At 35.9% G+C, this 26,915-nt stretch overlaps 6 protein-coding genes across 7 annotated transcripts; 4 read left to right on the top strand and 2 right to left on the bottom strand.

The window, feature by feature from the left end:
* Nucleotides 1-127: 127 nt before the first annotated feature.
* On the top strand, nt 128-802 carry LOC130497116 (serine/threonine-protein kinase Aurora-3-like). Its single transcript, XM_056990102.1, has 3 exons — nt 128-343; nt 431-503; nt 585-802. Exons 1-3 carry the CDS (start codon nt 189-191, stop codon nt 630-632), a joined length of 276 nt encoding a protein of 91 aa, XP_056846082.1. The 5' UTR covers nt 128-188; the 3' UTR covers nt 633-802.
* Nucleotides 803-1,487: 685 nt separating this feature from the next.
* LOC108813197 (fasciclin-like arabinogalactan protein 8) lies at nt 1,488-3,003 on the top strand. Its single transcript, XM_018585685.2, has one exon. It carries the CDS (start codon nt 1,547-1,549, stop codon nt 2,795-2,797), a length of 1,251 nt encoding a protein of 416 aa, XP_018441187.1. The 5' UTR covers nt 1,488-1,546; the 3' UTR covers nt 2,798-3,003.
* Nucleotides 3,004-3,629: 626 nt separating this feature from the next.
* LOC108805583 (uncharacterized) lies at nt 3,630-8,327 on the top strand. 2 transcript variants are annotated; one of them, XM_018577503.2, is made up of 13 exons: nt 3,630-3,924; nt 4,013-4,188; nt 4,277-4,380; nt 4,496-4,576; nt 4,701-4,804; nt 4,907-4,993; nt 5,102-5,304; nt 5,752-5,953; nt 6,040-6,090; nt 6,177-6,275; nt 6,385-6,444; nt 6,658-6,779; nt 7,063-8,327. In XM_018577503.2, the coding sequence occupies exons 1-13, from the start codon at nt 3,706-3,708 to the stop codon at nt 8,171-8,173; spliced, it is 2,619 nt and encodes an 872-aa protein (XP_018433005.1). In that variant the 5' UTR covers nt 3,630-3,705; the 3' UTR covers nt 8,174-8,327. The 2 variants fall into 2 exon arrangements, with proteins under 2 accessions (XP_018433005.1, XP_018433004.1); XM_018577502.2 differs by having other exon boundaries at nt 6,655-6,779.
* Nucleotides 8,328-11,443: 3,116 nt separating this feature from the next.
* On the top strand, nt 11,444-12,273 carry LOC108812499 (protein LITTLE ZIPPER 1). The gene is made up of 2 exons (XM_018584775.2): nt 11,444-11,721; nt 11,872-12,273. Exons 1-2 carry the CDS (start codon nt 11,624-11,626, stop codon nt 12,050-12,052), a joined length of 279 nt encoding a protein of 92 aa, XP_018440277.1. The 5' UTR covers nt 11,444-11,623; the 3' UTR covers nt 12,053-12,273.
* A 419-nt stretch (nt 12,274-12,692) lies between these two features.
* On the bottom strand, nt 12,693-14,413 carry LOC108812496 (4-hydroxy-tetrahydrodipicolinate synthase 2, chloroplastic). Its single transcript, XM_018584773.2, has 3 exons — nt 14,041-14,413; nt 13,789-13,869; nt 12,693-13,709 (listed from the first exon to the last, which is right to left on the bottom strand). Exons 1-3 carry the CDS (start codon nt 14,127-14,129, stop codon nt 12,779-12,781), a joined length of 1,101 nt encoding a protein of 366 aa, XP_018440275.2. The 5' UTR covers nt 14,130-14,413; the 3' UTR covers nt 12,693-12,778.
* A 1,918-nt stretch (nt 14,414-16,331) lies between these two features.
* Nucleotides 16,332-17,835, bottom strand: LOC108812498 (AT-hook motif nuclear-localized protein 22-like). Its single transcript, XM_018584774.2, has one exon. The coding sequence runs from the start codon at nt 17,542-17,544 to the stop codon at nt 16,594-16,596; it is 951 nt and encodes a 316-aa protein (XP_018440276.2). The 5' UTR covers nt 17,545-17,835; the 3' UTR covers nt 16,332-16,593.
* Between the last annotated feature and the right edge of the window lie 9,080 nt (nt 17,836-26,915).

Here is a 26,915-nt window from a genome sequence, read left to right as displayed (position 1 = left end):
AAAAGTGTGAATTCATTAATGTTTTTTGTCAGCTTGATCGGTTCGTACAAAAACCGAAGGGCTAGTTTATAGTGTTTACGTTGAAAGGTTTGGATCTTTTTCATTAGTATTGTGATATTACATTGCAGGGGAGGTTAAAAATTGCTGATTTTGGGTGGTCAGTGCAGTCAAGTAACAAGAGGAAAACAATGTGTGGGACGTTGGATTACTTAGCACCTGAGAAGGTTGAAAACAGAGATCACGTTCATGCTGTTGATAACTGGACTTTAGGGATACTTTGTTACGAGTTTCTCTATGGTAACCCTCTATTTGAAGCCGAGAGTCAGAAGGATACATTCAAGAGGTAACCGAAGTGTAGAAATTAAATGACTGAAGAAACTTAAACCTTATAGTTCCTGATGAAGTTTTTCTTATATTTAATGATTTGCAGAATTGTTAAGATTAATCTGAGTTTTCCTCCTCAGCCAAATGTCTCTGCAGAAGCTAGAAATTTAATCAGTCAGGTAAAGCATTACCCTCAGAAACACTCTCTTGCTGGACTGGTTATGGAGCATTAACATACATTTGTTTATAATTCTCTGCAGCTTCTTGTAAAGGATCCTTCGAAAAGACTCTCTCTCTTACGAGGATAATGCAACACCCGTGGATCGTCAAGAACGCAGATCCTAAAGGTGTGTGCCTCATTTGATGATATTCTCTCAATCTCTGGACAAGTGGCTTATATGTAAGCACACTAATACTTTTTCAACTTGGTAAACACTGTAACTATAAAATAGATTCTTTTTTTCAAGTAAGAAGCAAACTAAACAAAGAACAATATTTTATTTATATTTATTAAAATCGAAAATGTTTGATTGAATGGTTAGTAGTATCACACAATCACTATTTGATATTATACATGTGGAGAATATTGCTTTAACAGCTCAAAAAAATCTTATAATGGGAAGCTGTAATCCAATATTGGCCCTCACCGACTATAAATATATTTATAACATGTATTTTTATTCTATAATACTAAAAGTCAGGTCTTGAATCATAAATACCCAAGCCACCAATCAACAAACTATTTTTGGTATTCTTTAAAACACATTTTCAGATTTTTAAAAATTGTGAACACAAAGATACATCTACACAATCATTTTTACCCAAAAAAAAAAATCCACACACATGATCCATCAATTAAAAGTATAATTTATTATATTTTATTAGGAAAAGTCATCTAAAGTGGTTATTTTTGCCAAAGAATATCAAGGTGTTGTAAGAAGAAGCCCAAAGCCCATTTTGGTAATTTAAGCAAAAAGACAATTAAATGGAATGGCCTCTTTCTTCTTACAGCTATTGTCTGAAAAAAGCACATGGCCCCAATCCAACCCGCCTTCCTTATAAACAACACACACTGATAAAGGATAAACCAACCCCAGTTAAATTATAACCTAACCACGGTTAACAATTAACCATTAGCTTCACCTCATTTAACTTCATCCTCCCTCTCTGTCTTCTCACTTCCTCTGCTCCACACTCACACTGAAAACTCAACCGTCTCACCATGGCGGCGCTCCAGACATTCTCCCTCCTCGCCTTCACATTCTCTCTCCTCGCCTTTGCTTCCACCGTGCACAGCCACAACATCACTCAAATCCTCGCTGAGAACCCGGAGTACTCCTCCTTCAACAGCTACCTCTCCCAAACAAAGCTCGCCGACGAAATCAACAGCCGCTCCACGGTCACCCTCCTCGTCCTCAACAACGGCGCAATGGCTTCCCTCGCCGGAAAACATCCCCTCTCCGTCATCAAAAACGCTCTTAGCCTCCTCGTCCTCCTCGACTACTACGACCCCCAGAAGCTCCACAAGATCTCGGACGGCACAGTTCTCACCACCACGCTCTACCAAACCACCGGAAACGCTCCCGGAAACCTAGGTTTCGTCAACATCACCGACCTCAAGGGAGGCAAAGTCGGCTTCGGCTCCGCCGCCGAAGGCTCCAAGCTCGACTCATCTTACACCAAGTCCGTCAAGCAGATCCCTTACAACATCTCCGTCCTCGAGATCGACGCTCCGATCATATCTCCGGGGCTCTTAACCGCCCCCGCTCCTTCCGCCGCCGTGTCGAACATAACCGGTCTGCTCGAGAAAGCCGGTTGCAAAACCTTCGCCGGTCTGCTCGTCTCGAGCGGTGTCCTCAAGACTTACGAGTCAACTATCGAAAAAGGCTTGACGGTTTTTGCACCGTCCGATGAAGCTTTCAAAGACGACGACGTACCGGATCTGACGAAGCTCACGCAAGCTGAGGTGGTCTCGCTCCTAGAGTATCACGCCCTCGCTGAGTACAAGCCCAAAGGCTCTCTCAAGACCAACAAGAACAAAATCTCCACTCTAGCCACCAACGGCGCCGGGAAGTACGATCTCACCACGTCGACCTCCGGCGACGAAGTCGTCCTCCACACCGGTATCGCTCCGTCGAGGCTCGCCGACACGGTGCTCGACGCCACTCCTGTTGTGATTTTCACGGTGGATAAAGTTCTCCTCCCTCCGGAGCTATTCGGAAACGCCACTTCTCCGGCGCCGTCGCCGGCACCAGTCACCGCACCGACGCCGTCTCCGGCGGAAGGACCTTCGCCCACCGCGGCTTCGCCGCCAGCACCTCCGACTGATGAGTCACCGGAGAGCTCTCCTTCGGACTCGCCGGCTGGTTCGGCGGACAGCAAGACGGCTAAATCGGCGGCTGTCGTGAGCTCACCGTCGTTGTTCGCCGCATTGGTCACGCTCGTTACTGTAGTCGTTTCAGTGTCTCTTTGATCGTGAAATTGGAACTTTTTCGAATTCTCGTAAATTACGCACTGCTTTTGTTCATTTTTATTTAATTTTTTTTTGTTCTACTTGCTTTTGTGCTTATGTTTGTTGAGTTTAAACATGGGATTAGAGAGTGAGGTTTGAAATCTTTTTATTTAATCATATTTTCATTATTGCTTTCACTGTTTATCTGATACTAGACTGTTGGGATATTGCCCCTCTCCAGTTATTTATCTTCTATAATCTTTTTGCATTTTATTTAGATTGGAACAACACAAATATGCAAATGTGCCACCAATTTAAAGTTCCAAATAAAAATTATATGCACAAAACAACCACTATGTGGTGTATAATTGAATGTTCTGTAGTATTAGTGAGTGTAACTTTAGTTCTTTTCCTTAAAAATTAGAAAGCAAACGATACCTTATACCTCTACACGCGAAGCAACGAATAAAACAAAGTTTCCACTTTTAGATTTTATTATTATTAATACTTGCTAATTTACGTTGTCAAGTTCATGAATGGTCTTCCAGATTTGAAGGTTCAAAATGATATCGTTTCGAATGTGCCAATATACATCTAACAATGAACGGGGTCTACCCTGTCTAGAGTTAGCAGAGGTGGGCCAGTAATATTCATTAAAGAAAGCGAAAGGCCACACCGACAATGAAAGACGCTCATTTCGTTTCTATATTCTAAAAGCACAGACCCTATCGTTTACTACTGTGTAAAAACGACGCTCATGCCTCGGTTCCATTTAACAAACGACAGGGCGTTCAGACGTCCATCTTCCTCGAGAAGCTTTACACAAAACTACAGAGAATAAAAAGCCCCTTCTTCACTTCACTCACTATATCAAATCAGAGTTAGGGTTTTCAAAATCCCCGCCAATTTTTTTCCAATCGAAACCCTAAATGTCGTCTACTGCGGCGGACGGGAACAAAGCGGCGGCTCCCGCTGCGTCGCGGATCAATAATAGCCAAACCGACGCTACTCCGTCTCCGTCGATGAACTCCAAGGACTTCATCGTCTCAGCCGCTGCTAAGATCGCCTCTCAGCCGCTGCAGAACTACGATTCCAACGTCTGGGGCGTCCTCACCGCAATCACGAACAATGCTCGTAAACGCCGCCAGGTTTGGGTTTTGGTGAAACCCTAAGGGGACTGTACTACAGTGTGTGATTCTCTTTCAGGAGTTTTGATTTTTGATTCCTGATTTTTAGGGCATAAACATACTTCTGACTTCTGATGAGCATTGCTTCGGGCGGCTGCCGTGTCACGGCAGTTGTCAGGTTGAATCGGCTGCCATAAGTGGGAATCACTGTAAGATGCATCGTAAGCAGCTCACAAGCAGTGATGGATCAAGCTCTGACGCGTCTGTCTTTTTGGAAGACATTAGGTTAGTGAAGTACTCTTCTGCTTTAGGTTAGTGAACTAAAAATTTAGGCTTTTTTGTGTGTTGTGTTTATTTTATGTGTTTGATGCAGCACAAATGGTACGTTTCTCAATTGGGAGAGACTGAAGAAGAAAGGCCCTGAAGTCAGGGTTCAGCATGGTGACATCATATCGTTTGCTGCTCCTCCTGACCATGGTAGTCATAACTTTCCTTTAATCAGTGGTTTTTAGAAACTGTGGTGTTCACCGTTTTGATGCTCATTTGACGTGTTAACACTTACTTGACCGCTGCATTTTTATCTTTCTTTCAGAAAAGGCCTATGCTTTTGTATACCGTGAAATACTTGGGAATAATACTGCACTTTCCTCCATGAGCAGAAAAAGAAAAGCAGGTACCACATTCTAGGCTTCTTTCTGCCCTAACTTACCATAACGAATGGGGTATATCAAGACACTTTTTCATCATTATATAACACGTTTTTCTCACTTTTGATATGTGCTTTTGCTGCTGTGAAGAGGATATAACATCTGAAGTTAAGAGGCCGAAGGGCATAGGCATTGGTGGTCCTGATGGTCCAATATCTTTGGATGATTTTAAGAGCCTCCAGAGATCAAACACAGTAGGTTCTTCTTCTATTGTGGCGTCTGTTATTAGAGGTTTTATAAAACCTTGATGTCATTATAACGCAATTTTTGTGTCAACAAATAATTGTTGTCTGAAGGATCTGAGGAAACAATTAGAAGCACAAGTGCTTACCGTTGACACGCTGCGTAATGAGTCCCGGGCGATTGTGGAGCTCCATGAAAGTGTACGTTTTAAGTTAGATGTTGTTACATATAATTAAAAAATGGTATGATCTTCGAGTGATTGGTAGATTACTTAAGTATCTTTACTAATTTATCTTTGCATTCTGCAGGAAATAAAAAAGATGAAAGAATCTGTTGCAAAATCATTTCAAAATGAACTAATTGAGCTGCGTGAGCTAATAGATACCAAGCAGAAAGAACTGGCGCAGGTCAACAAAGTATCAGCTGAGCAGAAGCATTCGATAGATGACCTTGGCGAGAGACTAAGCGGTTCTTTGCAATCTCTCAGTGAAGCAAATGAAATAATTAAAAGGTAAATGAATTATTTTTCCCTTGTTGATTGTCGTTCTTACTATTATATTTTATGCAAGTATTGTGAGTTTGTTACAAATTTTCCAGAAACTCCGTTTTAGGACATCCAAATCGAATTACCTGCCCCAACATAGAATATCTCTACGTTAATTTTCATCATTTATCAGGTCCCCTCTTTGAGATTCAGAAGTTAGAGCTAGACATCAGTCGTTCCTAAGAACTGTCACTTCGAGCTATTTCAGTTCGGTCTTTTTGGCAACAACACATGGCTTAAAATTTATACACGGCTTCTTTCAGAAGTTGTTTTGTATATTTTTGTATAAACTCTTTCCATGTTCATATGATTTCTGTATATTGACCTTTCTTTAATATTTTTTATGTGGATATGCGTTTATAAGCCCGAGTATTGCAATGTAGCCCTATGCTAACTTCAAATTATTGCTTTCAGTCAAAAGGCCACTATAGATGAACTGAAGACAGGGCTCGATGAAGAGAGAAACCAAAGAAAAGAGGAAAGAGAAACTGCCGCTGCTGAAATAAAAGCTGCGATACATAAATGCCAAATTGAGGCTCAGGAAGAATTGAATAGATTTTCTGATGTTGCTATGAAACACGAGAGGGAACAACAAGAAGTAATCAACAAAATGAAGGTATGAATAGAGACTTTCTCTGTGAATTAACTCCTCTTCGTTATTTATGGCTTCAGAATAAGACACCTTACTTGCCAAATATTCAGGAGACAGAGAAAGAAAGGTCCATCCAAGTGGAAACTTTGATGTCAAAATTGGTATGTTTTGTAATTTATTCTACAGAAACCTTGAAATCCTTTTTTCCATTCTTTTGTCATTTGAGAAGTTTGTTGGTGTTTTATAGGAAGATACACGGCAGAAGCTGGTCTACTCTGACAATAGAAACCGTCAGCTAGAAGCTCAAGTTTCCGAGGAGCAGCTTGCTTCTGCTGATGCACAAAAAGTACCTGAACTGAATGCAATTTTCTTCTTATTTTGTATGGTTATCTTCTGACTTCTCTTTCTGTATTAACGGTTGCATTTGTTGCAAACAAAACTTCTATTTGGAGCAGAAAATGGAAGAACTTGACCTTGAAATAAAAAGACTGCAAAAGGATCTAGAGAACGAAAAGGTAAGAATGGAAATAAATTTGGCTACCACTACTATTTTCTTTTTTCATATTCTTACATCAACGACATGCTTCTGCTTTCCACCTCTGCCTCATGTTACAGAAATATGATACTATGCTCTTGGGGAGATCGTGTACATGTAGCTTAGGAATTTTGTTAAGTTGTCTCCATGAAGTTTTATGTTTAAGCTGAGACTTTCTTTGTTATGTTAGCAGGCAGCCCGAGAAGAAGCATGGGCGAAAGTGTCTGCCTTAGAACTAGAGATAAGTGCTGCGCTTCGAGACCTCGACGTTGAACGACAGAGACACCGTGGTGCAAGAGAAAGAATCATGCTCCGGTAAGACAAATTACACGCGTGGTGGTACTTACTTTAGGCTTCAACTTCTTCTGTATATAATGGTAGATCTTCAAACGTCAATGGTGAAAAAATATAACGCATGCATGCTTTTCTTTATTCACTTGTAAGTTTGTGATTAGCTGTACTGTTCTTTTGTTGTCTAGATTTCCTGGTAAGAAGGTAGTTACTTGTTGTTGACTGTGTTGTTGGCTTAAACTATTAAAATGCATTGTCACGCAAGTTTGAGTGGTCTGACTTATTGACACGCGGAATCTTCATGCAGTGAAACACAGTTGCGGGCATTTTATTCTACGACTGAGGAGATCTCGGCTTTGTTTGCAAAGCAGCAGGAACAGCTCAAGAACATGCAGAGAACTCTAGAAGATGAGGAAAATTGTGACAATATTTCATTAGATATTGATGTGAATCCAGTGAACAGAAATCCCAACAGAGGTAATACTCTGGAAGATGTCAGAGAAACTTGCCACACGAAATGTCCTGCCAAGGCAAGCTCCTCCACATCAGGTCAAAGGTCTGACAGAAACGAAGTCTTCGATACGTCCTGTGAAGATGCGGATGCTACTCAGAAGCATGATTGTGACATCATGAGTCAGGAAGGCCAAAACACCCAAGAAGCTGACTATACGAGCTCCGACAAAGTCTCGAAAGGTGGGTTTGGCTCAGATATAGGTGGTACTGGTACAGCACCCACTTTGGGAACAGACCCTGTAGGAACAGAGCAAGTCGACGAAACTCAGAGTCCAGCAAATGACCATCAGAGGAAGTCTGGTGATACAATGCAAATAGACTTCGAAACTCAGGTGCATGAAGGTGATCAGAACGATGGAGCTGTTCTCATGGTAACGAACCCCTTGAACGATCGAAGGGATACGCAAGACACAGAGGGAGTAGGCACTATAAGAACGTCAGATCTTCTAGCTTCTGAAGTTGCTGGGAGTTGGGCTCATAGCACAGCTCCTTCTGTACATTTTGAAAACGAAGCCGAAAGAAGTAGAGAAGATGAAGAGAGTCAGACTCAAAGAATCAAGGAATTGGCCGCACAAGTTGGTGAGAGTCAAACTAAGCCGACAGTTCCTGAGGTCCTGGTCACTGAGCATGTAGCAGCTGTTAAGGAGACAATGGGGATCACTGAACTGGGAAAACCAAATCATGGTAATGATTCTTCGGACTCTGAGACGCAGAGTTGTTCTGATACAGATGATGACCATGGGAAGGAGAAACTCGGTCCAGTCTCAGACTCGGACACAGAGGGCTCTGATATGAATGACGACAAGAGAGCAAACTCTTTGGATTCGGATAGTGAAGGAAGCCATGAAGCTGATGGGGTTCAAAAACAGGTGGACACGATGGACGAAGATGATAAACCTACTTAGCATGATCTTGTCAAATCCATTTTTGTTTAATTTCATGCATTAGTTGTGTAGATAAGGCATTGCAAATGGTAAGGTTGTAACGTGGGGACTTGTAATTTACGTGAGAAATTGGAAGCCAAACGAATTGATTAACTAAAAAACTAGTATTTGTGAAATGTCTTCTTCAGGACAAAGTATCTCCATAATGTAATGCAATCATGCAACTATAGAACGAAGGGGAAAGGAGAGGGCTAATAATATAGACAAAGTTGAAGAAAGAACAAGTCAGAGGAATCATCAATTGATAATCAGAAAGTTGAAGAGAGAGAGAGAGAGGTGTTGTTGATGGTGAGAAGAGAAGGAGAATCATCCTTTTACTTACAATTTCATCATTATGAAAGCAGTAACTTACTAAAAAGGTATGGCTATATATACAATAATAGTAGAGATGATGAGGATGATGACAATATAGTATAAACATAATTATAACAAGTTTTGAAGACTTTGTAGTGAAGCGTGGATGGGGGAGGTTTCATTTCGGTGTTGACTATCTCCTCCAATTCCATTGATTTTCTCTTATTACTTAATTTGTCTTTTGCATTATGGTTTTCAAATTGAAATATCAATACAAGAAATGAGTACATCTTTTTTTGTAGTGGTCCTCATAGTCCCTTTCTTCCTTTATTTTTCTTCTTGTATATCATCAATACATTTAATGAGTTCGAGTTTTTTTTTGTCAATGTCTAGCTTGATATTTTTATTGAATAGTCATGAAATTTAGCTTCTATAGTTCTATGCAAAGGTTTTTTCACATTAGACTGTTTTGTTCTACTTGATGTTTCTTTTTTTTAGAGAATTTTGATGTGGCTTTATATAAGTCGTTGGTAAAAAAAAAAGAAATTATAGTTTGTAAAATAAGGAGTATTAATTGATTGGGCCATAGGAAGAAGGAAGGGGATTGGGCATATGTGCATGTGGAACTTGGGTTTGAGCATTAAAAAGAAAATAGCCCACAAAAATCAGTATGCACAATGATGATGGTTGATGAAATCTATCATCGTCGAGTGGGGAACGGGGGTTATTATGGCAAATGGGTGTGATGATTATGGGAAGAAGAAGCCAAATCGGTGGTTTCGTTTTCTAAATTTAATGTGTTTTGGCTTTTGCTTCTACTCCTACTCAAGTACTCCATGACTTTTTCCCCACAGTCACTACTACAACTACTACTACACAAAACATACATTTATATTTGTATTATGTGTTAAATAAAAGTCACTGCACCCGATTCGGTAGTATTCATTTCACACTTTTTTCCCCTCTTACTTCTAAGTTTCAGAACCATTTCTCAAACCCAAGCTCCCTACATCACGTGACCCATCATGAACCATCATTCCCTCTTGTTACCTTTTTGGATTATCTTCCCCGTCCATATGAGTTTTAGAGGATCCTTTGGAATATATTTGGTTAGGATTTTACACAAAAGTACCCTTTTCGTGAAAGGGTTGGAGAATGAAACATACTATAAGAGAATTGAATTATTATTCGAAATGCAAAACAACTAACGAATATGAAATAAATATAATTATAAGGAACAAAAGAAGATATACACTATTGCTTAACACATGGTGTGATAAGTCCCAGTTAGAGGATTATCTATTGTTGATCTAGAAATATGTGGTTTGGTACCACTTAAGGTCTCTCTTCAAACCAGAGAATTTTGTTGAAAAACAAACTAAGAATATAGTATTTTTTGGGTAGTTAAGATTACCTCTTTTTGCTTTTTCATTTTCTTAAATAGAAGCAAATGCAAACGTTGGGATCGTCCATCTTAATCTTAGTACAAGAAGTGGCAAAAATGCAATAAGGAAATGGGAAAGTGGTGACTAGTCTTCTATAATAATCGGATGACTAAATCTCCTTATTAACAATTCTAAAATTAGCAAAACTTAGTGTAAAAAAGAACAATACTAAAATTAGAAATACTGAAATATAAATGTGAAATAGAATCCCAGTTAAGTAGCACACTTCTTCTTCTTCCTATGCGTGGTCTGGTTCGTTGGCCTAACCGTATCTCATCATGGTGTAAAGCAGATTTTGTGTTTTTTTAGCAGATTTTATGTTATTATCGTAGAATGAATATTTTAATTTATAAAGAAAAGAAAAACAAAATAATTATACTATTGGATAAGAATCTTAATATTCTACATCCAACACATGAGTAGGAGTAAATTAAATAAAACTTTAGAACGTAAGTCTTGTTGTGCATATTTAACGGAATGATTAACCATCATTAGATATGACTTACTTTCAATAGAGTTGAAAATTCTGGCTGGATTAACAATCTCTAGCTTGGAGGCTTTGGTACGTAATCTTTTTCCTTTCGGGGAAAAGGCAAAAAAATAGAGACAAAGACTTCTTGCTAAAAGGTTTTAACTTTTAAGTAAAGTGAAACAATTGTACTTGTGAGGAAGATCGAGGTTTTGACGTACTCTTAACCTTTCTTTTGACTTCTTTGGCTCCCTAAATAATCATGATTTAACCTTTTTCCAGTCAAAATAATCTGCCAAATCGCTTCATAAAACTCAAGAACTATTATTAAAAATCAAAGTACAAAAACCAGTTTATTGTTTAGTAATATGTGTAACGGTATTGAAGTAAAAGTAAAAGTAATTCTAATAAAAAGAAAAAATAAGTAAAAGTAAGTGTGGAACGGTGAACGTAATGTATGAACTCATTTGGTTGGAGCAAGAGTCGAGCCTGCTTTCGAATCTGAGTTAGAGTATGTGATATTAACTAATAATTGTAATTGTCATGAGATCCATAAATTCCATTCATATCTGATAAAGAAAAATTATTTTTGGCTACTTTTTGGGTATCTGGTAAATATTTGCTTATATATATTTGCTTGTACTAGTGATTTATTCTTTTCAGTTTGTTTTATATAAATGGAAAGAATAGTTGTTAATGTACGAATAGCCAAATGATTCATAGATTTGACTAACTGTCACAAAGACCCATCAACCATGTGATTAAGTTGACAAAACATGCAAACAAACAAATCAATAACAAAAGTTGAATAGTTTGTTTAGTCGTGTGTACCTCTTAACCGGTGTGTTCGAGCTTTTTAGGAAACATCCTAAGTTCTTCTAAATAGTACAATTAACTAATCAATCAGTATAAAAATATATAAAAATAAAGTTATAGTATTAAAGATAGAGACTGTTTTTGTTTTACTTGTTCTTCTTCATTCATCTTCAAAATATTCAACTTCATCTTCTCCCCTGTCCCTTTGTAATCATGATGATTCTTTTGCCATCATTACCTTCTAAAAGAGCCTATCTCTCTCTTCTCTCTCTAAGGAAAATGCAAAATTCACCTATATAACGCCTCTATATCCACCTCTATATCCATCTCTCCAGCTACTCAAACACTTCTTACTTCTTCTTGTCTCTCTCTCTTGAAGCTCCAAAGATGTGTTTGAGTTCTTCAGAACCATTCTCTAACGCACCCACAAGATTAGTTGTGTACCTCAAAACACAAACTCACGTTCGTATCCCTCGCCTCTCCAGGTTTCAATCTCCATAATCACACATGCACCTCTCTCAAACAATCTATAATATCAACTTTGTCACTATACGTTATGAGTCACTATAACGTTCTAATGCTTTTTTGATCAAATAACGTTCTAATGCTTTATTTTTTCTTTCAACTTATTTCAGGAGGAGGAGGATGTGGCGGGAAGAAAAGGAGATGGAGATGGAAAACATAAGGCTTTACATGGAGAACCAACACATCATACAAGAGAACGAGAAACTAAGGAAGAAAGCTCTTCTTCTTCACCAAGAAAACAAAGCTCTCTTCTCTCAGCTTCAGACCAAACAAGTTTCACCTGTTCCATAAACAAAAACCTTACCATTACCAAGCACCAAGATCTGAAGACCATATTCTTCTTCTTCTTTAGTGAGTTAACAATAAAAAAAGTCCTATTATCTAAGCGGGTCTTATATGTTAGAATCAAATGGTTTAGTGTTATTGGGGTATACATCTAATTTTTTTTGTTTTGTTCCATCTCTCATGTAATCTATGTATGTGTGTTCTTTTGTTAATGCTTTAAAAATCTACTCTCCTGATGATTAAAAAATCTACTCTCCACTCAACATGTCAATCTTAACAAAGAGAGTATGGTTCAATAATTTGTACCAAATGGATATAAAGAAGATTAGCTTGGAGATTAGTATGGGTTTTAACTTTTAACCAAGAAAAATTAATGTAAAAATAATCTAAGAGAAATTTACCCTAAGACGAGGTAAAAATTAATGAAATTCACTGCTAATACTAAATTTTGGATTTGGAGTGTTCAACATAATTAATTATCTTCACATGTGGATGCAACGGAAAAAGCCATGCCGTTTAAAATAGCAGAACCAAAAATGCGTGCCGTTTGCCGTCCAAGACAGCATAAGACCAAAACAAGACACAGAACATATGATGAAAAATCATTCCATGAGTTTCATTCATCAGCTTATACATAAACCAAAAGTATAAAAACCATCTCTTCTTCTTCATCAAAAATACCAAACCAAAAGTAACCAGAAAAAAGATTCAAAAGAAAGTATATTAATGCTGCTAATATCGACCAATAAGGATAAAATCATCATCATCAAGAGCCTGGACATCCCTCTCGCCAACAAAATGCTCTCTACCAATCTCCTCCACCATCTTCACAAACTCAACCCTCTTAGCCAAAGGCAGAGGCACATAAGGCAACCTAAACACGGGCCTCGCCACACCGAGCTGGGCCAAAGCAGTGTTGAGCCCAATAGGGTTGGGCTCCTGGAACAGCCAACCCATCAGAGGCAAAAGCTTCTCGTTCAACGCCGAGTCCTTCCCTTCAAACATCAGCTTCCTCATCAGACCAGGAACCAAGTTACTCGTAACCGATATAACACCCGTCGCCCCGTAGTCCCACCTCGAGTCATGGCACTCGTCATCGTTCCCGCTCCACACAACGATCCCTTCCTCAGTGTACTCTTCAACACGCTTGTTCCCAACGCACTCTTTCACCCCAGCCAAGTTAGAGCTCGCTCTGGCGAGCTCTAAGATAACGCGGGGCGGGATATCCTGCCCCGTCCTCCCGGGGACATTGTAAATGATCGTGGGCCCCATATGGAGGACGGAGCGAAAATGCGCCATCATACCGTCCACGGATGTTTTCCCGTAGTAAGGGTTGATGTGGAGGGCGGCGTGCATCCCGACGGCGAAGCCTTGCTCGGTGGCGTGGATTGCTTCTCTGGTGGAGTTGCTTCCGGTGTTTCCGATGACTTTGATGCTTCCTCCGAAACAGTTGACGGTGTGGCCTATGAGCATGATGTGCTCGTCCCAGCTCATCAGCTGTCCTTCCCCCGTCGTGCCGCCGACGATGACGCCTTCGGCGCCGTTTTGGATCTGGATGTTGACTAAGTCGTCGTAAGCTTCGAGGTCGAATCTTCCGTCGGGCAGGTAGGGTGTTTTGATGGCTGTGATCAGCCTTAAAGCTTTTATGTCGTCAGTGTTTGTCCTGACACAAGCACGAAACCAAATATTGGGATACAATACAACATTGCGTGAAAGAGATGAGTCTTTTAAATCCAACGGACCTGTTTTTAACCTCTAAGCTGCGCATAGGGAGATGGAAGTTTGGTACAACAGCTGCTATGGGAGAGACCCATTTCGAGCTCCTTCCACACATACATACAAAGAGCACATTATGTGTCTAAGTAATCAAATCAAAAAAGGACTCAGCTTTGGCCATACAAGAGAACATTAATCACTTTGATTTCATTGTCTATAGACCAAAAACTATACCATTGAATCTAATAAGACAAATAAGAGGAGAAGAGAAGGGAAACCTCTTGTAGCCTTGTTGGAATGGCTTTGGACAGGGGAAGTGTAGAGCAGAGTCCATACAACATAATCCATAACCTTTCAAAGCAGCCATCTTTTATCTTTGTAAACACACAAACGACAAAATTATCAGAACGAATCACCGAGCTTTTGCAATCAGTTGGTGAGGATGATGGCAATAGTGTGAGCGTGTCCGATGATAGAGCTGTGGCAGTGGAGGCTTCTGAGCATAATGTCAGAGAGGTTCCGATAAGGAGGATGGAAGCGGCGAGAGATTGGCGGCGGAGGGTGAAGGAACGAGACAGATAGAGATTATGTTAAGACACCAAAGCCGTCTTAGGGTTTTGTTTTGTCTGGAGAGAAGAGCTTCTGTGATATTGCCACGTGGATATTGAGTCACAAAGATTTTGATTATGGACTCACTTTTATAGTTAGCAGCCTTCTCGAATACTTAATCAAAAAAAATAAGCTTACAATGGTTTATATTTTCTGATTTATGTTTATGTGTATAATTAACCTCATGCAATGCACGTTCGATTACATTTGGTCCATCGTCGTGACTGCTCCTAAATCCTAATTATATAGTTTAGAAAAACATAATGCATCAAAAACTCTCGAAAAGTTTACACCAAGCTCTCTCCGGTAATAGCGTTGAGAAAACAGAGCCCTCCCTTATGAGCCCATTATAGGCCCAATAATCTACAGATTATAGCCTGAATCTAAGAGTAATAGGCTCAAAGAAAAAGAGGCTCAACTTAAAATTTGGAAACCCGAATCATACATTACAACTTTATGTTAAAAGAATTAAAACGGAGTCTCGATTTTGGTATGACTTATGAGTGGTTATTGCTCTGGTTCATAAGTACTACTAACTTCGACCAGATTTGTGGATAACACACCAGTTAGTGCTCAACTAAGAATCACGAAGTCCAAACTGCATATTGATGCATGTACATAACGAATATGTCTAATAAATAGTATACATGTATGATGTATCACTAACACATATGGCCCGGGCCTGCCTACTAACACACACACGCGGGAATCCCACTTCAGATATAGTGGATTTATTTTGGGTGCTATAGTTTAGTCATTCAACTTAAAAGTCAAACCATCTATTTTACGTCTAATCACTCATAATGCCGACAACAAATATTGAAATTTCAAATTTTACATAAAACCTTACAACAAAATGGTAACAGATATGTATAAGAATGCATGTATAATTGTATACATTAGCGAAATGTCTGATATCAAAACCATTAATTAAACGGAAATTGTCCATCGAAAACATAATTGTGCAGGCTATATTCAACTTATATTTCTTGTTATAGTTTTATGATTCATATCATAGTAATCGTTTGGACAGCAAAAAATGTGCGATCGATCATATGTTATAGAAAAAAAGGTGAAAGAGAAGATGAGATGTAAATGCAAAAGGAAGAGAGATGAAGATGATGGGGAAAGTGTGGGAGCGAGGTGGCTTTGGAAGTAAGGAACTCTCACTTCACTCATCTCCTCGTAAAGGAACTTTTTCTTTCTCACAGACACGCACGTGCGTCGGTGCTTCATCCAATGCTCTTCTCCTCTCTCTCTCACCTCCCTTCTTGCTTTCTCTCTCTACTTACAAATCAAACCCTACACATACAAATATTACTCTTCCATAAAATTTATGTGATCAATAGTATATATAGGCAATGATCAAGTGAGCTAGTCAATATAATCATCATTTTCTGGTTCCAAGATTTAGAATCTATTTCTACTCGACCCTTTTCTTACATTTTAAAAATAACATCAGACATTTACTGTAAAAATTCATTAGTTAAAACGGCTTCGATTTTTTAAAAAAAAATTGTATGTGGAACCTACTTTTATAATTGTATATATCTAAGGATTTTCGTGTAAATGTGCAAATCCAAGTAAGTATCTGCCAAATGCAATCACCTTGTTCCCAAGTCTTGTTCTTGTCATTATGCCTCTTGCCTCACCATCATCTCACCAACCTCGGAACAATCCGCTTTTTCTTCTTCTTTTTTTCCTTATATAACTCCTCAAACTTAAAAGAAATAGCCATTGTTAAAACTTAAACAGGTGAATAATATACAAACTATAGTATGTGAATTTTTCGGAAAATGGGTTTCGAGTTTGATAACTTATAATGGACTTAGAACAAGTATTTGACCTAATATAAAAAAACTGACATTGTTATTAGTAACACGTAACTTTCTCCTGTTGAGTACTAGTTGAGCGTTATAAACCTTTCACTGAAATCATAGCTTCTGCACTATAATTCAATATATACGCAAATCTTAGTTATCACCAACACATGGATCATTAAAACACGAAAAACAACAATTTATAATCTCCAAGTCAACGCAAACACATTAAACCCCCTCTCAGTCCTAAAAGACCGATCGACCAATCTCGTGACCAAAACGGTTCTCTTCGATTTCATACGTACCCACAAATCTTCGTCGAAGGCTACAATTATCTTTTAGATAAAATAAAAATAAAATTTGATATAATTATAAATGAACAACAAACTTTGTTTTGGCGATTTAGAAAGATGGTCTTGGAGTTCCCCAATAAGCTTCACCAGGCAATTGAACTGAATTCATAAGATTCGGTTGCAACCCTTGAATAAACGACGTCGGATCTTGCATCAATTGTTGCTGCTGAGGCGGCTGCGGCTGTTGCTGAGCCTGCGTTTGCGTTCCACCACCCATCGTTGCGTTTCCATCTATATTATTACCTACCGATCCAGCCCTTTGCTGCTGCTCTTCCTGATCTTCTTCCTCTAAAGGCAACCTCTCATACGCAGCGTTCCCAAACGAAGCAGCCATAATCACCACAGGTCCCGAAGCCATGAGTGGTCCCACCACGCTCCCTCCAACGACTTGTCCTTGACCACCGGCTAAGTAAATCGTCAGACCGGAAGCCGCCGGTGGAGCAGGAGGAGGGAGGAAAGATCCCGAGAGAGAAAGAATCTCGAAACGTCCGTGCAAGTTAACGACGGACGAGCCACCACCGGGTACCGAAGCTGGCTGTCTTATTGTAACGTTGGTAACGGCGCCGTTTCCGCTCAAAACGCAGACACCACGCTGCCGACGGCGAGCGAAGACGGTGACGCTCTCCATGACGTCACATCCGTTAGCTACTTCCATCACGTGGGATTTGAGAGCGTTTGCGCTGTCTCTAGTGATGATGATTGGTGGTTTTGGTTTGTTCTTGGATCCGGCTGGTCTTCCACGTGGTCTTCTCGTGACTTGATTATCTCCTCCTCCACCACCGCCGCCGCTTTCTCCGCCGGAACCGGGAGTGTTTTGATCTTTTCCGGCTGAAGAGTGCTCGTTTGGATCGATTTCATTGTCTCGGTCGCGTTTTAGGCCGCCGATTCGGTGTTGGTCGATTTCGTGGCCGTGATTATGTTGCTGAAATTGATGGTGGGGTTGAAGATGAAGATCTCTTGAGAGAAAAGGTGGAGGGAGAGAGCGAGAGAGCTGATCCATTTCTTGAATGAAAAGCAAAGAAAAAAAGGCAAACAATTGAAAGCCCTAATTTAATAAATCCCCTTTTTTGCTCGAATCAAAAACAGTAGCTTAGCTTGAGGATGGATACAGAATATTGAAAATTTGAAGAAGAGAAAAATAAAAGAGATACAAGGTCTTGTACATGTAAAATGAAACTGGAGCTGGATTAGTAACACATGAAGATGAAGCTTGTAAGAAAAAGAGAAAGAGAGAGAGATGGGTTTAGGGTTAGGTCTGAGAGGTCAAGGTTAAGAACGCATTCGGATGGAAGATGGGTTTAGTTTGGTTTAGACTTTAGATTGACAGCGTGCCGCATGAGCGGTGTGTGGGTCCCATCTACTGTGTCACTTTGTGGGGTCCAATGTTTTCTGTTGTAATAATTTTCAGTTGTGTGTTTCTCTCTTTAATTGAAAAATAAGGGAAACGAAATTTAACAAAGAATTCCGTGAAAAATATTGGATGATGTTTACTCTTGATAGTCCATGGATGCGTGGAATTATATCAAAGATTATTATAGTGGACACACAAATTAAAGCGCACGAGTCCATATCGAATCTAATATGATTTTGTTTTTAAACTTAAGTTAAGCTGATGAAGAAACTGATGCATATATATGTCTGATTTTTATAGCTGGTACATCCCCTAAGTACGATATTTTAATTACATTTTATCAATTCACGATATCTTATTTTGTAGCTAACATTCACGAGTCTTTTTCTCTTTATACTATGTTTCTCGATGTAATCGGTAAAACATAAAAATAACAACTTTTTTAATTTTTATATATATGCACATTCAAATCGTAAGGAGCAACGGATAAATTTATAATCTCCGATAAGCCACACTTATATCCCTTTCTGATGATTATGTTCATTTTTAGCCGTCGCTGGCTAGTGCAAACAAAATAAAACTACGTACATGATGCTAAAAAATCATGTATTCTTAGGTTCTCCAACCAATAGTATTTTGTTATTTTATATTTAATATTTTTAAAAAGATTAAATAAAATATTGTTAAGTTATATTATATTTTTAAAATAAAAAGTATAAACAAATAAAATTTAGTAGTAATTGCAAAAACAAATATTTTTAACACCGTCAGTAGAATAATAAACCTTAACTCCTTGGATAAATTTTAAGATATAAATCTTAAACTCTAAATACTAAACTTTTAATCATAATCACTAAACATTTGGATAAAAATAAATAAAAATAGTAGTAGTTACTAAAAAAAATTTAAAATATTTTTAACGCCGCCAACAAACAGTAAATTCTATGTACTAAACATTAAATAATAAACACTAAACCATAAACCCTTGGATAAATCATAAACATTAATGATTTAGTGTTTTTAAAATTTAATGTTTAGTGTTTTTGATTTAGGGTTTAGAATTTATCCAAAAGTTTATGGTTAAGTGTTTCACTGACAATGTTAAATATTTTTTAAAAAAATTGCAAACATAATATAACTTTATAATATTTGCTTTTTTAAGAAAATATTGAATATGAAATAACAAAATATTATTGGTAGGATGACGACAGAAAATATTCTCACTTACGTATGATTAATCAAAAAATAATGATTTGCCTTGACATTGAAATTTTAAATAAGCGTCAAGGAATGGCTCCTTTAAAATACTTATAAAGGATCCGTTAGTGTTAACTAATTTTAGAAAAATACATATAATTGTTTTCTTGTCCTCGCAATTTTTTTTCACCTGCAAATATTGGAGTACATGTGTACGCAATATATGTAAGTTTAGTTAATAAAGGTGCATGAAAGTTAGTGATAAATAATTAAGAGCTGAAATGGCATAAACAAGCTGAGAATTTAAAGAAACGTTATTGACTTATTGTGGTTGGATGATGACAGAAAATATTCCACGTAAAATCTAGGAGAAGAGAACCACTCTATTGTATACGGATACTTTAGTATCCAGGATATATCACCAATCAGATTGTTCTCCACGAAATAAATAACCATGTTAGATACTCCCTCTGTTTCATAATAAGTGTCACTCTAACCTCATTTTCTTGTTACACAAAAAGTGTCATTTTACAATTCCAATGTAAATTATACTAACTTTCAGCTGAAAATTAATTGCAAACTGCATTGCTTTTATAAATAATTTTATTTATCTAAAATACTATTGGTCAAAGAGGTATAATTAATTACAATTTACATATATTTCAACAACTTTCTTAATCTGTGTGAAAAATGTCACAACGACACTCTTTAAGAAACGGAGGGAGTATCATTTTCTGAAAATACTATATATGTCAATATTAATGTCTATATATGATTATATTGTGTTTGGTTTACACGATTCAATTGGTAGCTAATCATTCAACTTCAGCTATAACTCGTTCACTGTCCCCGACCTTACCAACAACTTTTTTTTTGGTTCAACCGGCCTTACCAATAACTACTATTATAAATATATGTAAAAAGAAATCAAGTTTGTTAAAAAAAAAAGTAAAAAGAAATCAAGTAGCACAGAAAAACAGATCTTAGTAATGGTTTTTATCAGTGACACTGCATAATAGTTAAACAATTAGAAGATCAAGAGGTACGATATATAATGTAAAACAGAACGATGAGATGCTAAACAAGAAGAATACGATTCAAAAATACAATTTTACCAAAAAGAATGTGTAAACGCACGAGCCATAAAATCTATGCAATTCTGAATTTATTCCATCATTCTAAAAGTTACATATTACTGATTAGACGTTTCAAGAAAAACTGACTTAAATTCCTTTGTTTCCAGCCGATTTGTTTTTTTTTTGGATTTTACCATAAATTGCTGAACGGATTAATTGTGTATGGTTCGCTCGATGAGGGTAGATTCAAGCTCGTAAATCGCGAAGCTTGGGGAAGACTAACGAGACAAGAAGTGGAGGGAAAGAGAAGATGACAAGCGCGTCAGACGCCGTTGGATGTTTGTCCCCGTCGGTTGCGATGCCTTCACGTTACAAGACCAGCCAGCGAAAACCAGCTCACACTCGCACGTGGAGAAGCTGACAAGCGTGAATGATTCATTTAATGTTTAAATCACTTTCCTGTAAACATTGACTCATTAAGGGACATGCCTGAAACTCGAAATGGTGGCTTTCACGTCGCGATCGGAATATTAGGTCACTACTCTAACAGTTACCTTAAATTTTGACCCAAAAAAATAGTTACCTTAATATATAAGAAAATTATATCTTTCCTAAATATGCAACTTCAGTTATTTTCTTGCTTACACGACCACCAAAGTAATCATTTCCGGACAAGACATGTCAAAAAGTGTTCGACAGTGCCACTTCTCATTACTTTTCTTCTCATTGTTTTCCCTTTTATTTGTCTTGTGTATATACATTTTCATTATTCAAAACATGACCAAACAAATAGTATACATTATTGTTATGGTGTTCTATTAAGGTAAAAATAAAATAAGATGGAGTCGCTCTTGCATACCTATAAAAAAGCTTTGGATTCGGTCATGATTCATCCATGTTAATATGAAGTGGATAAAGTGTTTAACATAATAATCAACTTTTATTTTATTTCCGGACAGTACTAAATTCATGTTGTTGAATCTTGATATGATGATGAGTTTTATTATTTTATTTGATTCATTAATTGTGATGGCTTCCACATAGTAAATTATGTTTATATAAATAATACTCCATCTTTTACAAGTTTCGTAATGTCTACCAAAAAAGTAATTTGATTTTGTTTTCTTCTTGGTTCCAAATTATATATACATGATATATAAAACAAATATTCAAACAATTTGATAAAAGAATGAAATGTAGGTGCGATGATTGGGGAACATCCTCGAGGAAAACCCTCAGTGTAATACAATTATATATACTTACACATTTTAAATTGTACTAACGTTCAAGACTTTATGTAATTTACGGACAATATCCTATTCGAATTGATTTTTTTGTTACATTAATGTCGCATAAAGTCATTCAGAGAGTAATCTCAGTCGGATGTATGCTATAGAGTTTTTCTAATCGACATTAAAAAGGCAACGGAGCTTAGGTAATCTATAAATTTATAAATATTATAAAATTTTCAGATTTATTTCCTTTTATGTCTTGCTTATGAAGTAGAACATGACTGCCCCCAGATCAAGATAAACCATATATTCGTCATATACAGAACGAATTAACCAAGACCAGCTCATCTGAAGCTTCAAAGGCCCGATCCTTTTTCAAGTTAACATGGTTCTTACTCCTTTCATAATGCTTTTTAACTTCATATTCTTGATCCTGGCCTACTTACTTTTTTCAATTGTTTTCCATTGTTCCGTTTCAGTTTTCATGTGCGGTTTTCTAAGACATACTTATATTATGCCTTCAATTGTCAAACCGTAAACTGGTTCTCTTCTTTTTAGACATTTTCCATGTAAAACATACTAGTATTATACTACTAAGATATATTTTACTCCGCACATTAATGGTAAGGAGATTTACAATTTTAGACAAAGGGGATACATGATACAGTTTTTTTACCGTGTGCAAAAATATACTTGGATTTCCACTGATATTCTTGTGGCGGGTCTGCAGAAAGTTTATTTCTCATCTCCCTACTCCTTTTTGTACTTGATCGTCGGACGTTTTGATGAAATATGGAAATTTCTGGTGGTAATATATATATACACTTTATCATATAGTTTCAAATTAAATAAATATTTTGAATTCGTATAATGCTAGTGTAATTATCAGAGAGAGAGAGAGAGAGAGAGAGAGAGAGAGTTTAATGTGTGTGTTGACCGCATGGGAAGAAGAGAGAGATGTAGGTTGAATCTGGAACCAGGACGTGTGGGCGTGATTCTTCCCATTCACACCCATCTCCCCACCCCCGCGGATCTCGCTGACACCCGACCCGGTTCGGGTGGGTGGACGACTAGCCAGTGGCATCTAACTTCATTTGTCTTCATCTGAGATCCAATTAGGAGGGGGCATGTGGCTCTGAAACCCATGTTACTATATCTAAAACTAATTATAGATTCTGCAACCATTAATACACTTGGATTATAACTCACTAAAGCAGTACCTAACACAAGAGCTGATCAGCGCGAAAATATGGATTTTAATTTTGTTTTTATACATTATTTAATGATATTTTTAAATATATAAATTATTTAGATATTTTTAAATTCATACGAACGATCTAGAAGAATCTGACTCGAAGTTTGTTAGGAAATTTATAATATTTTAGTGGAGTTTAATTTAAAACTCAAAAACCTGATATTCAAAATTGATTCGTACTCAAATAGGTACATCGAGTTTTGAATGTTTATGTATAACTGATTATGTAAACAAATAAAAAAATTATTTGTTAATCAGTTTAATTTTTTTTCATGGATAAAACAATTTCATTCAAACATATGATATTATTATAGTTAATACGTAAAATAAATGATGTCATATTATTATAATAAATAGTATAATTAATGAAGTAGTTAAGAATAATGAAAAAATGTAAAAACACTTAAAATAAGTAAATTATGTTTTATACTTGTAATACTCCCTCTGTTTCTATATATATAACTAGTTTTGGAAGTTTTTGTTTTTTCACAATATAAGTTATTTTAAAGTCTAATGTAAAAAGTAATATGATAAAATAATACTTAAATAAATGGTTAAAAGAAAAGGTAGAAGTGTGGTTTGCTATTGGTTTTCTTCTCTCTTTAATTAAATGCTAAAGTTATAAATATGTTTTTCTAAATATTTATGCTTTTAGTAAAAGCTACTTATAATTGAAAAGAGAGAGTAAATGTATTTGAATTAAGTTAGAAAAAATAAATAAATGAAGTGACTAAAATTAGTTAAAAATAAATGAAAATTCTCTAAAAAATCAGTTGAAAATAGGTAAGTTTTATTTTCTACTTTCATTTCAATAATATAGAGTTATGTAATGATTTATGTAGATGCAGAAAATTTTGAGAATAACTAGAATTGGACCATTCTGTGTGTAATCTCTTAACTCACTTGTATTTACTTTTCCTTTTCTATATCTAGAGATTGTTTTTTGTTAAATTGAGATATCTAAGTTCTCAGATAACATTGTAATCTATTTGACCTATATAACTTTCCAAAACTTAGAAGCAATTTGAACTTCTTTTTTTCCTTCCAAGTTTGAACTTACTAGTTACTATCTCATCAGTTTACTTAAATTCATTAAGTTGAAATAAACTCCATAAACCAATTTAACCACGCATGCGTATCAAAACATACAATTATATCAAATGAAGAGTCATAAGTTGAGGCCATAGATGTTTAAGATGTAGCTCCCCACTTTTAATATAAACGAAAACTCTAACATGTAGTAGTTGATAAACCAATATTTGTAACCTGTTGGTTTGTATTAGTATATAGATATGATTAACAGTACAAAAAGTTGTCGCATTTTTTGTAAGAAAATTTGATATCTTTTGTTGCTGGAAATTTCATAGTTTTTCTCGACCTTAATCCCATAAACTTTATACTAAATGTTATAACAAGATCTATCTGATTTTCTTAGTTCAGTCAAAATATAGAACAAATGGATTTTCTCATTTCTTAGTTCACTCAAAATATAGAACAAATGGATTTTCTCATATCAGTTTGTAGTGAGCTCGTATTTTTCATGAGTTAGCTCAGCTTAGCTCATTTATTATCTGAGTTTCAATTTATAAACTTGAATTCAGATCATCTAGATCATGAGTTAAATGATTAAACCCGTGATCAAATAAAAAAAAACTCTAAAAGTAATTGAAAATAAAATATATAGTAAAATCATTTTTATAATATAAGTTAAAATTTAAATATTAAAATCCAAAAAATTAATATTAAATATCAAATAAAACCAAAACCTAAAAATAAATCAAAGTTAAATCTGTGATCTAAAGTCTTCATATGTTCCACATAAAAGTTTTGAGATGATTTATCTTCCAAACCTTCATTTATTCAAATCATAAAATATATATTCCACAGAAAACTTTTAGAAATATGTTGTTTTACATTTTAATTTTAAATCAATATAATATGAGGATGTGTATATTAGGGGTGTCAAAATGAGTTACAACTCCTGAGTTAGCTCAGCTCAGCTCATTTTTTCATGAGTATGATCACTATGTTTTAGGCTCATTTAATAAATGAGTTTAATGATCGAGCTTAAAAAAGATCACGAGTTATATGAACGATCGTTAATGAACATGAGCTGACTCATGAGCTCGTTCATTTCTTATGGAAAAAGATAATTTTTATATTTATCATATTTATTTTAAAACTAAAATGTAAAATATACATAAGTAATATAGGAGTAAAACTTTTAAAAGTTATCTATACTTTTTCCGAAGAAAGAAAAAAGAGACTATCTTGTTTAAAAATTATCAAAATCTTCTATATAAACCCACGTTAACCATATCATCTTTCTCACAAATTTCATTGATCTCAAATTTGACATACGTCTCCTCTCACTTTGCTTATCGTAACTCAGAACTCACGGTAAGTTACTTATGATTAATAGTTTTATTAAATTTTGAATAATACTATAGAAGTAATTTTATCGATGTTTAATTTAATATAGTTATAATTATTTTGTGTTAGATCACGAGTTAGCTCATTTAACTCATGATCTAGATGATCTGAGTACGAGTTTATATATTGAAGCTCATATAATAAATGAGCTGATCTGAGCTAACTCATGAAAGAGCCGAGCTTACTATGAGCTGAGCTGAGCTGAGCAAGCTAGCTCATTTTGACACCCCTAATGTATATATATATATATATATATGAATTATAAGATAATTCATGAGTTTGATCGTTTTTATATAATTCATTATCTAATTTAAACTTGATCATTAAGTTCATTTATTAAATGAGTTTAAAAACAGAAATCGTTCCTGTGAAAAATCGAAATGAACTGAACCATTTCATGAATTATAACTCATTTTAATACCCCTATTAAAGTTTCATTTAAGTGAGAAAGAAAAATTCTTGGGTTCACCCCTAGAGTGAACCTTTAGATTCACCCAACCAATATGATTTTGTTATTTCATATTCAATATCTTTTAAAAAAAGAAACAAAATATTGTCAAATTATATTAATATTTTTAAACTAAAAATAAAACTAATAAAAACTAATATTAATTGTAAATAAAATACGTTTTAGAAAAATATATTTTTAATACCGTCAGCCAAACACTAAACCCTAAACCTTAAATCTTAAACACTAAATTTCCGGGTAAACCCTAAACCCTTGGGTAAATCATAAACCCAAGGGTTTATGATTTACTGAAGGGTTTAAGGTTTAGTATTTATGATTTACCCAAGGGTTTAAAGTTTAGTATTTATGATTTACCCAAGAGTTTAGAGTTTAGTATTTATGATTTACCCAAGGGTTTAGGGTTTATCCAGGGGTTTAGGGTTTAAGATTTAGGGTTTAGGGTTTAGAGTTTACCCAAGGGTTTAGGATTTAGTATTTATGATTTACCCAAGGATTTATGATTTACCCAAGGGTTTAGAGTTTAATATTTAGGGTTTAAGGTTTACTGTTTTGCTGATTTTGTTAAAAATATTTAGAAAAAAAATCCAAAGATTTAAGATTTATCCAAGGGTTTACCGTGGATTTAAAGTTTATGATTTAGGGTTTAGTGTTTTGCTGACGGTATTTTAAATATAAAATCTTTTTTGCGACTACTATTATTTTCTATTAATTTTTTATTTTAAAAACATAATAAAATTTGACAATATTTTGTTTCCTTTTTAAGTGATACTGAATATGAAATAACGAAATCCTATTAATTGGGTGAACCTAAAGGTTCACTATAGGGGTGAACCCAAGTATTTCTCAGTGAGAAACAAAACATAGCTCGATGCATTTTTTGGCACCCAATTTCTTTACATGAATTACTCAATTGATGATGTATACAATTTTTTAATGTATGAAACTGTCATATTTCTATATATAATTCGAGGGAAAGGCACTCTGGCTTAAGGAGAAATAACGATCGACTTTTAATATATTAAACTCGCGCAATACACGATTTTTTCATTGTCTAGTGTTGAAGAGAGACAAAAAAACTTGTAGTCATTATAAGGAGAAGACATATAGTCATATACTCCGGATATTGTTAAATTTCAACCTCTATTATACAGTATACTACGTAATCAATCAAGTTGGTATTCGTATTCGTCATCACCTTGTCACATTCATAAATCTTTGCACATCTTCTCATATTATGTGAAGAGAACTCTACTGGCAACTTTGCTTTTATTTCTACCTGGGTAAAATGCAATATAGTGTTCATGTCGTGTGCCAAAACAAAAACCAGAATAGTATTTAAAATATGGAAATGAGAAAGG

Source organism: Raphanus sativus, chromosome 6, assembly GCF_000801105.2.
Source record: "Raphanus sativus cultivar WK10039 chromosome 6, ASM80110v3, whole genome shotgun sequence".
NCBI classification, from domain to species: domain Eukaryota; kingdom Viridiplantae; phylum Streptophyta; class Magnoliopsida; order Brassicales; family Brassicaceae; genus Raphanus; species Raphanus sativus.
Note: the sequence above shows the minus strand (reverse complement) of the source record. Positions and strands in the feature narration are given on the sequence as shown.

Coding starts and splice junctions, on each gene's coding strand:
- LOC108805583 (XM_018577502.2), top strand. CDS start 3,706: ATGTCGTCTACTGCGGCGGACGGGAACAAAGCGGCGGCTCCCGCTGCG. Junction 3,925..4,012: donor ATGCTCGTAAACGCCGCCAG/GTTTGGGTTTTG, acceptor CCTGATTTTTAG/GGCATAAACATACTTCTGAC. Junction 6,276..6,384: donor CTTCTGCTGATGCACAAAAA/GTACCTGAACTG, acceptor TATTTGGAGCAG/AAAATGGAAGAACTTGACCT.
- LOC108812496 (XM_018584773.2), bottom strand. CDS start 14,129: ATGGCTGCTTTGAAAGGTTATGGATTATGTTGTATGGACTCTGCTCTA. Junction 13,870..14,040: donor TTCCAACAAGGCTACAAGAG/GTTTCCCTTCTC, acceptor TATGTGTGGAAG/GAGCTCGAAATGGGTCTCTC. Junction 13,710..13,788: donor AGCTTAGAGGTTAAAAACAG/GTCCGTTGGATT, acceptor TGCTTGTGTCAG/GACAAACACTGACGACATAA.
- LOC108812498 (XM_018584774.2), bottom strand. CDS start 17,544: ATGGATCAGCTCTCTCGCTCTCTCCCTCCACCTTTTCTCTCAAGAGAT.
- LOC130497116 (XM_056990102.1), top strand. CDS start 189: ATGTGTGGGACGTTGGATTACTTAGCACCTGAGAAGGTTGAAAACAGA. Junction 344..430: donor CAGAAGGATACATTCAAGAG/GTAACCGAAGTG, acceptor AATGATTTGCAG/AATTGTTAAGATTAATCTGA. Junction 504..584: donor CTAGAAATTTAATCAGTCAG/GTAAAGCATTAC, acceptor AATTCTCTGCAG/CTTCTTGTAAAGGATCCTTC.
- LOC108812499 (XM_018584775.2), top strand. CDS start 11,624: ATGTGTTTGAGTTCTTCAGAACCATTCTCTAACGCACCCACAAGATTA. Junction 11,722..11,871: donor CGTATCCCTCGCCTCTCCAG/GTTTCAATCTCC, acceptor AACTTATTTCAG/GAGGAGGAGGATGTGGCGGG.
- LOC108813197 (XM_018585685.2), top strand. CDS start 1,547: ATGGCGGCGCTCCAGACATTCTCCCTCCTCGCCTTCACATTCTCTCTC.